Genomic DNA, 17,155 nt, shown 5'->3' with positions numbered 1-17,155 from the left:
TCTGCTGGTGTCCTCATCCAATCAGCTTTGATCAGCTCCTCTCTCATGCGTCTGTAATTCCGTTTACTCCACTATCATAATGATACATCTGACTTCAGCTTCTCCCTTTCAAATGGCAGGGCGAGTTCTATTATGTTATGATCACCACCTCCTAAAGTTTCCTTTACCTTAAGCTCCCTAATTAAGTATGGCTCCTTGCACAATATCCAGTCCAGAAAAGCGTTTCCCCTAATGGGCTCTGCCACAAGCTGCTCTGAAATAAACATCCTATAGGCATTCTAGAAATCCGCTTTCTTGGATCCAGCACCAAACTGATTTTCCCAATCTATCTGCATGGCTATCCCACATGACTATCATAACTTTGCCTTCTTTATGTGCTTCTTTTATCTCCCGTTGTAATTTGTACTCCACATCCCGGCTACTGTTTGGAGGCTTGTAGATTTATTGGGTATTTTTACCCTTGCATCTTCTTAACTTACCCACAACAGTTCTACATCTCCTGATTCTATCTCACCTCTTTCTAAGAATTTGATTTCATTTTTTACCAACACCCCCTCTGCCTACCCGCCTGTCCTTTCGATACGATGCTTAGCTCCCAAATATGATCTGCTTTCGGGCACAATTAGTGATGCCCGCAACATCATACCTGCCAGCTTCTAATCACCACAAGATCTTCCACCTTATTCTGTATACTGTGTGCCTTCGGATATAACACACAAAATCCTGATGATTTGCAGTTCCACACTTTCCTGGTTAGTTAATCCATACCCCAATTCCACTGGGATGACATTTGTCCTGACCTCTGCTGGGTCGGAATCTGTGCCCACAAGGAGCAACGTTCCCAAGATGCTCTGCTCATCGCTCTCACAGGCTGGGAATTCCCTCGGGAATGACTGGGAGGGGAGGGGAGCAGATAGAGTGGGGAGCCATCCTCAGTGGTAAATTAGTTCCACCGCCCACTCATTTGTCCCTGGTCACTGGGGGACGGGCCTCCTGCAAGCTTACACTCCTCCTCCCCTCCCTCCCTCCGAGGGCTCAACACCCTCCTCCCCTGCGCTGCACAATTTTGTCATCATCCACCCTCCGACCACCTCCTTACTCCTCCCTCCCTCCCTCCACCCCAGCCACACTCTCCACCCCCAACAGATGCCCCTCCTTCTCACCATCCCTCCACCCCAGCCACACCCTCCATCCCACCCTCCCTCCCGCCCTACACTTCCACCTTACACTTCCACCCCAGATGCCCCTCGCACCACCCCAGCAGCTCTTCCCTCCTACCCTACACCTACTCCCTCTCTCCCTCTGCCCTAGACTCCGTCAATCTCTCCTCCCTCTCACTCTCTCCACTCCTCTTTACTGCTTCCTCACACACCTCCTCACCCCTTCCTCCCCACATCTCCTTCTCTGACCCTCTTTCCTCTGCCTCACACTTTGTCCCTCTAACATTCACCCTTTACTCCCCCCTCACCCCTTCCTCTTATAAACCTAACCCTCCCTCCTCCTCCCAATAACCACTGCCTCCTACACTGGCATTTCTCCCTCACCTATGCCTCCCTCCTTCCCGCCTTTCCATATTTCCACCTTCTTCCACTCACAGTCCACCACCTCAGCCATTTCCCTGCACCTCCCTCCAGCACTTGCTGGACGGGGCCTACCTGCTACTCGCTGTGCCACCAGCCCTTCCAGGCTGTAGTCCTCCCCATTCTGTGGGCCATCCACCTGGTCCAGGGCAGTAACATTGACGGTGGCCTTATCCAAGGCGAGAGGCTGGGACGGCGACAATCCGGGCCTTTGGCTGCGATCCCTCAGCGGGCTGCAGGAGCCGGTGCTGGGGCCAGGGCCTGAGGATGGCATTCCAAGATCCAGCATCAGCGAGCTGAGGGCATCGATGGACTCCTCGATCTCCTGGCGGGAGGCGGGCCCGGGCTCAGGAGGCTGAGCTGTCAGTAGGCTGGGCTCGGAGCGGCTGTGGCGCGGACTGGCTGGGCCGGCCGCCTGCTGCTGCCAGGTGTTCAGGCCTCGCTGCACAGCCTCGCGGCTGCTGGTGCTGCGGGCCGGGGCCGCCGGCAGGAGTGGCGGCCGGGAGCCACACGACAGCGAACGGGGCGGCGCGCTGGTCGGGCCGCCTGCCTGCAGAAGCAGGGCTGTCTGCGGCTGCGGCGCCCACTCAGGCCCACTGTAGGTGACGTGCCGTGGCGTCGAGAGTGTGGGCAGCAGGCGGGCGCTGGGGCCTGACTCCAGGCTGCAGAGTGGGACTGCTGTTGACCCGGTGTAGGCAGCGCCCAGTGCCGCCGCCAGGGCCCCGTCCGACGACGAGCGGGTGCCCAGGACTGGCAGTTCATCATCTAGGATGTCGGTCTCTCGCTCGGCCCCACAATATGGCCCCTCGCCATTAACGTGTACCTGAGCTGGTACCAGGACGTGGTGGGTACCCAGGGCCCGGCCCAGCTCCAGCCCCAGCCCCTGGCCCGAGGCTGGGGCACGGCCCTGCAGAGGGTCTGCACCCTCCAGTCCGAACCCACTGAGCAGGCGGTCGAGCTCCCGCCGCTCCTTGGCCGTGATGCCGGGGTTGGCGGCGAGCAGCTGCTCCTCGGTGCGGGTGGAGGCCGTCGAGTTGCCGGAGTCACTGCTGACTGACAGCGTGTGCTCCAGGTGGTCGGGCAGCCCGGCTGGGGCTCTGCTGACGTCGCCCACACTCAGCGGGTTTCCTGTGCCATCCGTCAACTGTTTCTTCTTCACTCGGGCGTATAGGCTCCCGTCCAGCGGCCCCTGGGTGTGCACCACATCTGCAAAGCAAGAGAGAGAGAGAGAGAGAGAGAGATATACCACTGGCATACTGCTGCGGCTGCCAAGCGGGAAGTGGGAAGTCTGAGCCAGTAGCCCAGGAAGGCCGAGGGCCTAGTTAAAGGTAGGCCTGGGCCTTGTCCTCACATGACCCTGAGACCAGTCAACAAGAGGCCCTGCCCAATAGATGTCCCAGGACCTGCTCAGAGGGACACCCGAGTATCTGCCCACTCTCACTCTGAAGTGGGTGGAAACATTTTAATTTAATCTGTGTTATTCACTGTTAGCACTTTGACGTCGTGTGGAGGCTTGCGTGCTTCCATCAGGCGATGCCAACTCAGGGAACGGCCGCGGACGAGATTCCAGACACAGACTGATCCAACCCCAGCTCCCGAACAGACAGACTCGCGCCTGCCCCATCTAGGCCATGCCATATGAAACAACAAATCACTGTTAGTGTCTCTAGTGTTAGTGTTGTAGTAACGTAGAAGTTGAACGAAATATACTTTTGTTAAAAAGAATAGCTCCAGACCCAGTAAGCTCACGGCCCGGGGCCTGCCCACACTGCCTGCCCGGGGCCTGCCCACATGACGAAGAGATTTGCTATGCCAACAAAGGCTCTAGAAAATGTCTACAGACACACCATGGTGGTTATGTGATTGCTTGTTTCACTGCCTGATACGGGAGCTCCAATGCATCCAGCTCTATTGCAGACACTAGACTCCTCACCATCGACAACATCTTCAAAAGGTGATGCCTCAAAACAGAGGCATCCATCACTAAGGACCCCCACCATCAAAGAAATGCTGTCTTCTTATGAACCACCCTCAGAGAGGATCATCAGCCTGAAGACACAGGAACAGCCTCTTCTCCTCCTCCATCAGATTTCAGAATGGCCCATTTAGAGTCATTTGCTGTCTTTTCGCACTATTATGTTTTCACAATATATTCTTATTGGAATTTATAGTAATTTTTTATGTATCGCACTGAATTGCTGCCACAAAACAACACATTTTATGACACGTCAGTGATAATAAACAGGACTCTGATTCCGATTCCAGCCAAACTCAGCCTGGCCCACGTTCTACCCATTGCTGGCAGGCAGCCTGTCCTCCCCCCCTAACTCTGACCCTCACCTCCCTGTTTGCCTACACTCACTCTGTTACCCATCCTCACCTTGTTGCTAAGCACCCACCAGCCCACCAGTAGTCACATGGCCTCCCTCTTTCCCATGCTCCCCATGAACACTACCTCACTAATTTTTCTGGTTTTCTGCTCTTTTTGCACCACTTATTTAATATTTTATATATACTTATTGTAATTTGTAGTTTCTTTTTCTTACTGTGTATTGCAATGTAGAGCTGCTGCAAAATGACAAATTTCATGAGCTATGCCAATGATATTAAACCTAATTCTTAGTTCCCCATTTGGAGGTCACAGGGTTCATTTACTATTAGGTTATTAGATTAGATTATGAGGACACTCAGTCCTCGTTTATTGTCATTTAGAAATGCATACACGCATTAAGAAATGATACAACGTTCCTCCGGAGTGATATCACAAAAGGACAAACCAAGACTCACACTGACAAAACCACATAATTATAACATATAGTTACAGCAGTGCAAAGCAATACCGTAATTCGATAGACGCAGACCATGGACGTGGTTTAAAAAGTCTCAAGTCCCGATCGACTCCAATCGTCCCGATATCAGGCAGCAAACGGGAGAACTCTCCCTGCCATAAACTTCCAGGCACTGGCAATGCCACGGAAGCACCCGACCACAGCAGACTCCGAGTCCGTCCAAAAACTTCGAGCCTCCGATACAGCCTCCCAAGCGCCATCCTCTGCCGAGCGCCTTCGACCTTGTCCCGGCTGCCGAAACAAGCAAAGCCGAGGTCTCAGGGGCCTTCTCCTCCGGAGATTCCGGACCGCACAGTCCGGACCGCAGCGGCAGCGAAGCAGGCATTTCTGAAGTTTCTCCAGATGTTCCTCCACGCTCTCATGTCTGTCTCCATCAAATCAGGATTGTGCACGGATCCCTACTTAGCACATAACGGATCTCCATTCTCCAGAGAGACTGTGTTGCTCCGCCATCTTCTCCTCCTTCTCCCAGTGTACAACTCTGAAACTCTTCTTCCCCGAATAGCCACGGAGCCATGAAAGAAAAAGACCAGCCCCCAAACTCCCTCCTCCCAGCACAAAAAAACCCAAAAATGGAACAGGCATAGCAGCACCCAAATCCTCCACCCCCACACAGAAAAAAAAAACACAAATGATCGGGCAAAAAACACAGAATATAAAAAACTATAAAAATATAAAAAGTCTGTAGTCCAAGTCCATATCCAAATCGCAGAAAACCTGGGCAACATTTTCTGGGCCCAGTGGGAGCTTCTCTCCTCTTAGGTTACAGAGCGGTCCCCCAGCGATCAAAAGGCAGGCAACTGGTGCTCACCTTCCATATTCACCTCGAAGTTTCAACCTTCCTCGTTGCTTTTTCGGCAAACAATGTATGTTTTAGTCGGCAAGATGGAAGCAAACAATGGCTCACAACCTTCTTGCAACAAAGTTCTCCAAAAACTCAAATTTCTGTCAATGTACGGTGGGGTACATCCTGATTTTCTTTTGTACCACTGTCTGGTTCAGAGGCTCCAATGCACAGGATAGGAAAAAGCTGCAGAGGTTTGCAGACTCAGGCAAATCCATCCTGGGCATTAGCCTCCCCGTTATAAAGGTGGCACCCATCACAAAGGACCGTCACCTCCTGGGGCATGCCTTCTTCTCGTTACGACCACTGGGGAGGAGGTACAGCAGCCTGACAAGACCGTAAGACAGGAGCAAAATTAGGCTTTTCAGCCCCTCTGCTGTTCCAATTAGCTTTATTTGCCACATGTACATTGAAACATCGAAACGTGGTTTATGTTAAAAACCAATCCAGTCGGAGGATATGCTGGGGGATACCTGCTTCCGGGGCAACACAGCATGTGCCCACAACTTACCTATCCTAAACCACATGTCTTTGGACTGTGGGAGGAAACCAGAGCATCCGGAGGAAATCCACTTGATCATGGGGAGAACGTACAAACTCCTTACAGACAGCGATTGAACCCCAATCTCTGGTGCTCTAATGCTAACCGCTACAGTACTCTGCCACCCACAATCCGATATTTTGAAGCTTTGATCGGAAAATCTTTCGTCTTTACAGCACCATCTCCTATATCTGGGAACAGGGGGCCCCAGAGATAACAAAATTCTGTTTGTTTCCAAGATCGGACACAAATCCAACTGCAGTGGCTACAGAAGAGTTGCCTCCTGTCCTCCATCGCCAGGGTGCTGCTCACCCACCACCTTCCACTGGCTAGAGGCCATCATTTCTAATCTCAGAGCAAAGGTCCTTCCAGTGAGGGTGGCACTGGGGAAACATGGCGACACTCTGCAGGCAGCTCACACTTCCTTTCGAACTCCTCTCACTGCAATCCACAGCCCCGAATTTCCCTTTAAGTAAAGTTATTTCTGAGCCATCTAAATGAACTAGTGATTTGACGATATCCTGAAGTACTCGGCAGATTTGACTCTCAGGTGTGTAAGTATGACATTTAAGCAAACGCCCATGACCACGGCCAGAAGAGTGGGCAGCAGGAAGGACTTCAAGCCAGACTACAACAGTAGGGTGTAAAGCTCCCCCCACGCAATATCCTGTCAGCAAACATACAGTCACTGGAGAACAAGTTAGAGGGCAAAATTGAAGAATCAAAGGGAAATGAGGGATTGCAGCATCCTGTGTTTCACGGAGACAGCTTACTCAATGCTCACTGGATTCTATGATCATTCCCAAGGGTGTTTCAATGCATTGGATGGACTGGACTGTGAATTTAGAGAATGTAAGAGGATGTAAATTTAGAGAATGTAAATGCTTCTCATTTAGACTCCTCATGGTGCGTGGATGAGGCAGACTTGTTGCACCCTTGTTCTCTGAACGTGGAACAGTTCATGATTAAGTGCCATCTGTTCTACTTACCAAGAGTTCTGTTCTCCTGACTGCAGTCTAGGTACCGCCAAAGGCCGATTTTATGCAAGCACTCAACGTATTGAATGCCATGTTTAGCAAACAGGAAGCACCTTTTAAGTCACTGTTGGGGACTTCAATCGGGGAAGAAATCCCTACCCAATTATCAACATATAACCTGCAGCACCAGGGGTCTCAACATACTAGACCACTGCTATGCCACGATAAGAAATGCCTACCATTCCATCCCCAGACTGCATTTAGGGAAATTTGATCATCTTCCTGCCCTCCACCTCCCCCCTGCATACAGGGAGAGACTCAAGAGCAAGGCTCCAGAAGTAAGGACAACAAAAAGGTGGTTGCGGGAGGCAGAGGAACAGCATTGAGTCGGTGAACTGTGCTATGTTCAAGGACTCAACTGTGACTCGCCAAAATGAACCGGTAAGCTCTGAAAACTTAATATCCCCTTGTGTAACTGGATTCTCTATTTTCTCACTTACAGACCCCAGTCAGTTCAGATTGACAACAACATCTCCATCGGTACAGGTACACCACAAGCCTGTGTGCCTAGCCCCCTGCTCTACTCGCTTTACACTCATGACTGTGAGGCTAAGTGCAGCTCCAATGGCATACTTAAGTTTGCTGATGACGCCACTGTTGGCCGAATCAAAGTTGGTGATGAATTACCATATAGGAGGGAGATTGAAAATCTGGCTGAACGGTGCTAGAACAACAAACTCTCACTCGATGTCAGCAACACCGAAGAGCTGATTATCGACCACAGGGAGAGGAAAGTGGAGATCTGTGAGCCAGTCCTGATCAGGAGATGAGAGGGTCAGCAATCTTACATTCCTCGGTGAAGTCATTTCAGAGGCTCTGACCTGGGTCCAGCACTTAAGTGCCATTACAGAAAAGACAAGGCAGTGCCTCAACTTTCTTAGAAGTTTGCAAAGATTCGGCAAGTCATCTAAAACTGACAGGCTTCTATAGATGCACAATGAAGAGTAACTGACTGGTTGCATCAAGGCCTGGAAGGGAAACGCCAATGTCCTTGAACAGAAAAGCCTACGAAAAGAAAATGGATACAGCTCACTTCATCACAGGTAAAGCCCTCCCCACCACCAAGCACATTCACAATGAGCGCTGTCCCAGGAAAGCAACATCCATTATCAGGGACCCCCACCACCCAGGACATCCTCTCTTCTCACTGCTGCCCTAAGAAAGGCAAGACAGGAGCCTCAAGTTCCTCATCAACAGCTTCAGGAACTATTATTACCCCTCAAACATTGCACTTTGATAATAAATTTTACTTGAACCAGAGGGATAACTTCATTCACCCTCACACTGAACTGATTTCATAACCTATGGACAACCTCCAGACTCCCTGTTAAGGACCTTACAACTCATGCTCTTGACATTTATTGGTTATTTATATATTTTTGTTATTACTCCTTTTTTCTCTTTTCTTGTATTTGCACAGTTTGTTGTCTTTTGCACATTGGTTGTTAGTCCATCTTGTTCTGTGTAGTTTTCATTGATTCTGTTGCATTTCTTTAGTATTTACTATGAATGCCTGCAAGAAAGTCAATCTCAGAGTTTTATAGGGTAATATGATAATAAATTGACCTTGAAGCTTATGCCAACATTCACTGTACACAGTGAGACTCAGAAAACTGTGATTCATTCACCAAGATCTTTGATACACTTCTACAGATGCAAAGTGAAGGATACCCTGATAGGCTGCATCACCGCCTGATACAGAAGCACTCATCCCCAGGTGTGGAAAAGGATACAGGAAGTGATGGGCACCACCCAGTCCACTGCAGATAAAGCCCTCCCCACCACTGAGCACATTTACAGTACACGGAGCGTCGCCACGAGAAAACAGCATCCAACATCGAGGGACCCCACCGTCCCCAACCGTACTCTCTTCTCACTGCTGCCATCATGACAAAGGTACAGGAGCCTCAGGATTCACACCACCAGGTTCAAAACAACCCCTCAACCATCAGGCTCCTGAACCAGTGTGGATAACTTCACTCACCACAACTCTGAACTGATTCCACAACCTACAGACTCACTTTCAAGGCCCAACAACTCATACACTCAGTTTTATCCCTGACGAAGGGTCTCGGCCTGAAACGTAGACCGTGCTTCCTCCTATAGATGCTGCCTGGCCTGCTGTGTTCCACCAGCAATTTGTGTGTGGCTCAGTTTTATTTTTTATTTGCATAGTTTTTCATCTTTTGCATTTGTTATTTGTCAGTCTCTGTTCATGTATAGCTTTTTTATAAAATCCATTATAATTTTTTTACTTTCCTGTAAATGCCTGAAAGATTCTGAGTGAGACGTGAACCAGAGGTCACAGGTTAAGGGTGAAAGGTGAACGATGTAAGGGCAACCTGAGGGGGAGCTTCTTCACTCAGAGGTTGGTGTGAGTGTGGAATGAGCTGCCAGGGAAGTGGTGGATGAAAGACTGAAGAGATTTGGATAAGTACACGGATGGGAAGGATATGGAGGGTTATGGTCTAGGTGCGGGTTAATGGGACGGCAGGGACTAGATGGGGCAAAGGGTTTGATTCTGTGCTATAACTGTGTAACTGTAACTCTATAAGAAAATTAAATTTGGAGTAGTATATTGTAGATTATATATACATAGATCATAAATAAAGATTGAACTTTGAACATCTCTCAGAAGGAGAAGGTTATGAGGTTGGCACAACATAGTGGGCTAAAGTGGTTGTACTGTGTTGTAATATTCTATATTTTATGTTCTAACTCAGCAGTATAGAGAGCATCATGCGAGAAAATAGACAGTTGCAAGACCATAAAAAGGATTGCGAGGAGAGGATCACTGGGGTCTCTCTTCCACCCAACCGAGATATGTACCAGGAATGCTGTGTACGCAGGGCTCTCAATATCGCCAATGACCCCTCCCATCCCTCCAATAAACTCTTTAACATCATGCCATCAGGCAGGAGGTATCATAGCATTAGGATAAGGACTATTATGATGGGAAACTGCTTCCTCGCCCAGGCTGTGAGACTGCTGAATTCCCTGCAACCACCCAGGTTTCACCACGTATGAAGAGTCAGTAGCATCATATTGTTTGCTTTTTAACTTGTGTCAGAAATGCACCTTATTATTTGTTCATTTATTTATGCAGTATTACTTCACGCATTGTGTGTGAGTGATATGTACAGTGTTGTGCGCCTGGGACCAGAGGAACGTTGTTTTATTTGGTAATGTACATGTCTATGGTTTGATGATAATAAACTTGAGCTCGAACTTGAAACACAGAAACTTAGAAAATAGGTGCAGGAGTATGCCATTTGGCCCTTCGAGCCTGCAACACTATTCAGTATGATCATGGCTGATCATCCAACTCAGAACCCTGTACCTGCTTTCTCTCCATACCCCCGATCCCTTTAGCCACAAGGGCCATATCTAACTTTGAACATTGTTGTGGGATGGGACAGCTGTTCAGGATTTCAGCATTTGCAATCTCTTGTGTCACAATTCAGCACTCAAGCTTCCGCTGAAAGTTTGTAACGTCCCTGATAACTCCTGGGAGATTTTGGCTTCTAACTGGACAACAATGGAAAGGAACGTTGGAAGTGACACCATCAACTGGGAGCTGATGGTCAGGAAACACAGCAAAGTGGCAGGCCACAGTACAATGTTGCCTCTAAGGTGTGCATACACACTTTTGCTACTAGCGCACAAAGACATTTAAAGTGCATATGAAACGTTGCCGCCCTCTACCTCGTTTGGCATTTTATGTCTATTTCATGATTGTACACAATCATGTTTCCCTTTCCGGGTTCTGAAGCAGACGGTGTTGACAATGTGGAGTTTGCAATAACTTATCTGCAGATTTTGGAAATGGCTTGCTTATACTGTTTTTATTGAAGAAATTTTTGATTCATGATGTTGAATTCCAAAGAAGCAAAGGGTGTGAAGCACAAAAGAACTGCTCGTTCATCTAAAGCGGAATAGCTTAATGAAACAGTGGAAACTGCTACACCAGAAGCTCATGAGGTCAGGATTATGCAGCTACGGGAAACATTTATGTACATTACAGAAAATGGTGTTACCTGTGTGTATGGTCACGATGCAAAAGTTGCTGGAGAATTTACAAGTGGGAAGAAGTGGAGTGATATTTGGAAACTTAACTTTTAAAAGCATCATTTAGAAAGCAAATCACTTATGGACGGTGTGCAAAAGCTCAGGCGAGAAAATCCCTCATTACCCACCACAGGCCTGCTACGTATGTTTTATGAGAGTGCAGATGAACGAGAGTGAAAGCAATCAAACCCAGAGGAGATCAAAGTTCTTACTGACAGTGTTTTGCTAGCTGTTAAAACGATTACCCTTATATATAAAGGTCAATGCGCGCATGTTGTTGTCACTGGGCAAAAAATTGCACAAGTCAAGATTTTTGCACATACTGGTCATTACAAATTTGAGGGAGCATTGACAACAAGCCACAACTCCTCCATCCCTCGCTGTCCACCACCTCCTTTCCCATCCCATGCAGCATGGAAACGGGCCTTGAGGGAGAGAGCAGTGGTGTAGCAGTTACAGCTCCAACTCTTGCTGCTGTCTGTAAGGAGTTTGTACGCTCTCCCTGTGACCACATGGGTCTCCTCCAGGAGCTCCGGTTCCTCCCACCTTCCAAAGATGTACAGGTTAGTTGGTTAATTGGTTACATGGCTGTAATTAGGCAGCAGAGGCCTGTTGGGCTGGAAGGACCTGTACTGTGCCATATCCCAAAATAAAAATAAGACTTTAAAATAAGTCTATAAGACATAGGAGCAGAATTAGGCTCTGCCATTCCATCATGGCTGATCCATTCTCCTTCTGAACCCCATTCTCCTGCCTTCTCCCTGTAACCTTTGATGCCCTCACTAATCAACATTCATTCTATCAATCTCCACTTTAAATATTCTCAGTGACTCAGCCTCCACAGCCATTCGTGGCAATCAGTTCCCCACCCTCTGGCTAAAGAAATACCTCCTCATCGGTGTTCTAAATGGATGTCCCTCTTTTCTGAGGTTAGTCCTAGATTGCCCACTGTAGGAAACATCCTCTCAACATCCACTCTATATAAGCCTTTCAATATTCAATTGGTTTCAATGATGGGTCCCAAAACCGCTCACAATACAGTCTGACCAACGCCTTATAAAGCCTCAGCATTACATCGTTGCACATATATTCTAGTCCTCTCGAAATGAATGCTAACATTGCATTTGCCTTCCTCACCACCGACTCAACCTACAAGTTAAGCTTTAGGAAATCCTGCATAAGGACTCTTAATGCACCACTGGCTTTTTGAATTTTCTTCCCGTTTAAAAAGTAGTTTTTATTAATTTTATCAAAGTTCATGATCATACAGCTCCCTACACTATTTTCGGTTTGTCACTTCTTTGCCCTGTCTTCCAATCTTCCAATCCCCTCTTTAGACTCCCTGCATCCTCAACACCAGCTGCCCCTCCACCTATCATTGTATCATCTACAAACCTGGCCACAAAGTCATCAATCCCATCACCTGAATCATTGACATACAGTATGAAAAGAAGCGGTCCCAACACAGACCCCTGTGGAACATCACTAACCACTAGCAGAAAAGGCCCCCAATATTCCCACTCTTTGCCTCCTGCCAGTCAGCCATTCTCCTATCCGTATTAGTACCTTTCCCGTAATACCATGGGTTCTTATCTTGTAAAGCAGTCTCACATGCGGTACCTTGTCAAAGGCCTTCTGAAAATCCAAGGTAACAGCATCCACTGACTCTCCTTTCTCTATCCTGCTTGCTATTTCCTCAAAGAATTCCAACAGATTTGTCAGGCAAGATTTCCCCTTAAGGAAACCATGCTGACCTTGGCCTACTTTATAACGTGGCTACAAGTACCCTGAAACCTCACCCTTAACAACGGACTCCAACATCTTCCCATCCACTGAAATTAGGCTTACTGCCCTATAATTTCCTTTCTTCTGCCTCCTTCCCTTCTGAAAGACTAAAGTGACATTTGCAATTCTCCAGTCCTTCGGAACCAGTCCAGAATCTAGTGATTCTTGAAAATTCACTAATAATGCCTCTACAATCTCTTCAGCTACCACTTTCAGAATCCTGGGTTGTAGTCCATCTGGTCCAGGTGATTTATCTACCTCCAGACCTTTCAGCCTCCCAAGCACCTCTCCTTAGTAATTTAGCAACTACCCTTACTCCTGCCCCGTAACACTCTGAAACGTCTAGCATACTGCTAGTGTCTTACACAGTAAAGACTGATGCAAATACTTATTAAGTTCTTCAGCCAACACTTTGTCCACCATTACCAGCCCTCTGGCATCATCTTCCGGTGGTCCATTATCCACTCCCACCTCTATTTTACTCTTTATATACCTGAAAAACTTTTGATATCCTCTTTTATATTATTGGCTAGCTTATCATATTTCATCTTTTCCCTCCTTAGGGCTTTTTTAGTTGTCTTCTGTGGGTTTTTAAAAGCTTATGAATCCTCTCCATTCCCATTAATATTTGCCATTTTAAGTGCCCTTTCTTCTGTTCTTATGCTGTCTTTGACTTCCCTTGTCAGTCACGGTTGCCTCATCCTCTGTTTAGAATACCTTTATGACTTTGGGATGTACAGTATCAATCCCGTGCCTTCCGAATTGTCCCCAGAAACTCCAGCCATTGCTGTTCTGCCATCATCCCTGCTAGTGTCCCCTTCCAATCAACTTTGGCTAGTTTCTCTCTCATGCCTCTGTAATTCCCTTTGCTTCACTGTAATACTGATACATCTGACTTCAGCTTCTCCTTCTCAAACTGCAGGGTGAATTCTATCATATTATGATCACTCTCTCCAAAGGGTTCTTTTACCTTAAGCTCCCTAATTAAGTTTGGTTCATTACACAACTCCCAATCCAGAATAGCCTTTCTCCTAGTGGACTCTACCGTGAGCCACTCTAAAATGCCAATTCATAAGGATTATACAAATTCCTTCTCTTGGGATTCAGCACCAAAATGCTTTTCCCAAACTACCTGCACATTAAAATCCCCCATTAAGTATCATAACACTGCCCTTTTGGCATGCATTTTCTATCTCATATTGTAGTTTATATCCCACATCCTAGCTACTGTTTGGAGACCTGTCAGGTTATTTTTACCCTTGCAGCTTAAGAACATAGAACAGTACAGCACAGGGCAAGCCCTTTGGCCCACAATGTTGTGCCGACCCTCAAACCCTGCCTCCCATATATCCCCCCACCTTAAATTTCTCCATTTACCTGTCTAGTAGTCTCTTAAATTTCACTAGTGTATCTGCCTCCACCACTGATGCAGACAGTGCATTCCATGCACCAACCACTCTCTGAGTGAAAAACCCTCCTCTAATATCCCCCTTGAACTTCTCTCCCCTTACCTTAAAGCCATGTCCTCTTGTATTGAGCAGTGGTGCCCTGGGGAAGAGGCAGTAGCTGTCCCCTCTGTCTATTCCTCTTAATATCTTGTACACCTCTATCATGTCTCCTCTCATTCTCCTTCTCTCCAAAGAGTAAAGCCCTTAGCTCTACCCACAGGGATTCTACATATTACAATCCTATGTCACCTCTTTCTCTGGATTTGATTTCATTTTCTACCAACAGAGCTAACTAACCCCTCTGCCTGCCCTTTCGATACAATGTAGATCCTTGGATGTTCAGCTCCCAACTATTATCTTCATTCAGTGACGACCACAAGGTGATCTGTACCAATCTCTAAGTGTGCTACACGATGATCTACCCTATTCCGTATACAGCGTGCATTTTATAACACCTTCAGTCCTGTATTCGTTGCCCTTTTCGATTTTGCCCCCATGTTAATCCTCAACTCAACTCACTCACTTTAATTTTGCCCTCTCATCTGCCTGTCCTTCCTCACAGTCTCACTACGCACTGAATCTAGTTGCATACCAGCTGTCCCATCCTCAGAGTCCGGTCACTCTGGTTCCCAACCCTCTTCCAAATTAGTTTAAACCCTCTGCAACAGCTCTAACAAACCTCCCAGCAAGGATTTGGTCCCCTTTGGGTTCAGATGTAGCCCGTCCTTCCTAACTGCAGCCCACCAAAACATTCTGAAAGGCCCCGGGCACTTTGTAAACCTTGCACGACCTCAGCCAATCGAGTGACTGCCTGTGATGATTGCAGGCCGCCGGAAAGAGTTTTCCTGCAATGAACTGGGCTGTGTCCACTTATTTTGTCGGCTTTAATGTTCTCCTAAAGTGTTACAGTCGAACCCTCACCCACCACTTCCACTGGCAGCTCGTCCCACACATCTACCACCCTCTGTGCGAAGAAGTTCCACTTGAACATTTCACCTTTGTATGTCTAAGTGTTGTAAATGTACCTGCCTCTACCTCTGGCAGCTCATTCCACGTACCTGCCAGTCTCTGTGCGGGAAAAAAACAACTCATCAGTGTTTAAATGTTTCCCCCTCACCTCAAACCTGCGCTTCCTGAGGTTTTGCAGCTCTAAGAGAAAGGCTGTGACTCCTCACCTCATCTACACTTCCCATGATTCGATAAACCTCCTTTGCTCCAGGGAAAAGTCCCAGAGACTCTGCCCTCCACAGTGTAACCACACTCCATGCCACAGCGTGTGGGGCAACATGGTAGCGGAGCAGTTAGTATAACGCTTTACACCGCCAGCTGTGGTCCGACTCCCGCCACTGCCGGTCAGGAGTTGTACGTTCTCCCCATGACCACGTGGGTTTCCTCCCACAGCCCAGTTATGTACAGGTCAGGGTCAGTCAGTTGTGGGCATGCTATATTGGTGCTGGAAGCCTGGCATCACTTGTGGGCTGCCCCCAGCACATCCTTGCTGATTGGATTTGACACTAACGACGATGCACCTCACTGTATGTTTCGATGTACACTACAAATACAACTGAAGTTTAATCTTTAATCCCACTTTAGCCCATCAACTGCTCAGACCCCACAGAAACAGGACGGGAGCAAGTTCTCAGCCCTTCAGCCCACAATGCTGTGCTGACATTTTAACCTACTCCGAGCAACCTAACCCTTCCCTCCCACCTAACCCTCCACTTTCCCTTCATCCAAGTCCCTAATGTAACTACCGCTACCAACACACTCACACTCTCTGTGTAAAAGACCTAACTCTGATCTTCCCCCTACACCTTCCTGCAATCAACTTAAAAATATGCTCCCTGGTATTAGCCCTTTATGCCGTGGGTAAAAGACTCTAGCTGCCCACTCAGTCTTTGCCTTTTACCGTGCTGTACACCTCTACGAAGTCACCCTTCATCCTCCCTCACTCCAGCGGACAGGAGGTGAGAGTGCTGGTCCTCCCCCCCTCCCACAAGCAAAACATACTGCCGTCAATACTTTCTGATTCCGGGAAAATAACACAACTAAAGAACTAAGCAAATCCAGAGTTGAGGAGCAGGAGCATCGCACAGAACCCGGACCCTACCTCCTAGATGTCCAATTAATCTGTTCCAAAAGGAGTGAGTTCCCAGTCCAGGTTAGAGCTGTCAGCGCTGGAAGAGAGGAGAGGAGCACAAATTCGAAATGCAGAGAGAGAGAGAGAGAGAGAGAGAGAGAGAGAGAGACAGAGAGGGGGAGAGAGAGAGAGAGAGAGAGAGAGAGAGAGAAGGGGAAGGCGAGAGAGAGAATGAAAAGAGAAGGGGAGAGAGAGGCTCAGAATGTAGGCAGAGCTCAGAGGGAGAGAAAGGGAGGGGGCGAGAGAATGAGGCTCAGGAAGTGATCAGAACTTGGTGGAAGACTGGAGAGAGAGAGAGAGAGAGAGAGAGAGAGAGCAGGAATGTTGTTTGCACAGAATACGTGTGTGAGTGGGAAGTGTGCGTCTGGTGACTGTAAGAACAGTCTCCACCTGGTGTGCACTTATCATCTTCCAGCTATGTGCTCAGGGAGGTGACATCAGTTCCCAGAGAGTCTGTGGAGAAGCACCAAGCGGCTGAGGGGAAAATTACTATTTTCCAATCTCCAAACACATACCACAGTCATGGAAAGATCCAACCATCGACAGAGTCGTATTTTCCAGCTGCTCCGACCAACAACCAAAACAGAGCTGAATTTTTTTTAACTTAAATGTTTCTAGGCAGTCGTCATGAATCATAGTTCTGGAATTTTATCTGAGGATGTAAGAGCTGGAACAAAGGAAACAGAACGTCCAGCGCTCGCTGTCGACACAAACTGCACGTAACGAGACACAGGCTCCCCGGAGTGAGGAAATACCCTACAAGCTTATCGAGGCGGAAATGAGGGCAGAGGGGGTGTTGACCCCCAACCCAAAGGGAACTGCTGGCAGAATATATCCCTGGCGGGTTAGTAGCATGGTAAATG

General features: G+C 47.9%; 1 protein-coding gene across 21 annotated transcripts in view; it reads right to left on the bottom strand.

Annotated features, from left to right (window-relative positions):
- Positions 1-17,155, bottom strand: part of LOC132392916 (tensin-1-like) — a 389,673-nt gene that overhangs the window by 108,279 nt on the left and 264,239 nt on the right. For all 21 annotated transcript variants that reach the window (XM_059967484.1, XM_059967486.1, XM_059967485.1 and 18 more), the window contains one exon: positions 1,656-2,786. In XM_059967484.1, the coding sequence (XP_059823467.1) occupies positions 1,656-2,786 (1,131 nt within the window). The remainder of the gene's footprint in view (positions 1-1,655; positions 2,787-17,155) is intronic.

The sequence above is a fragment of the Hypanus sabinus genome, chromosome 4 (genome assembly GCF_030144855.1).
Source record: "Hypanus sabinus isolate sHypSab1 chromosome 4, sHypSab1.hap1, whole genome shotgun sequence".
In the NCBI taxonomy this organism is placed as follows: domain Eukaryota; kingdom Metazoa; phylum Chordata; class Chondrichthyes; order Myliobatiformes; family Dasyatidae; genus Hypanus; species Hypanus sabinus.
Note: the sequence above shows the minus strand (reverse complement) of the source record. Positions and strands in the feature narration are given on the sequence as shown.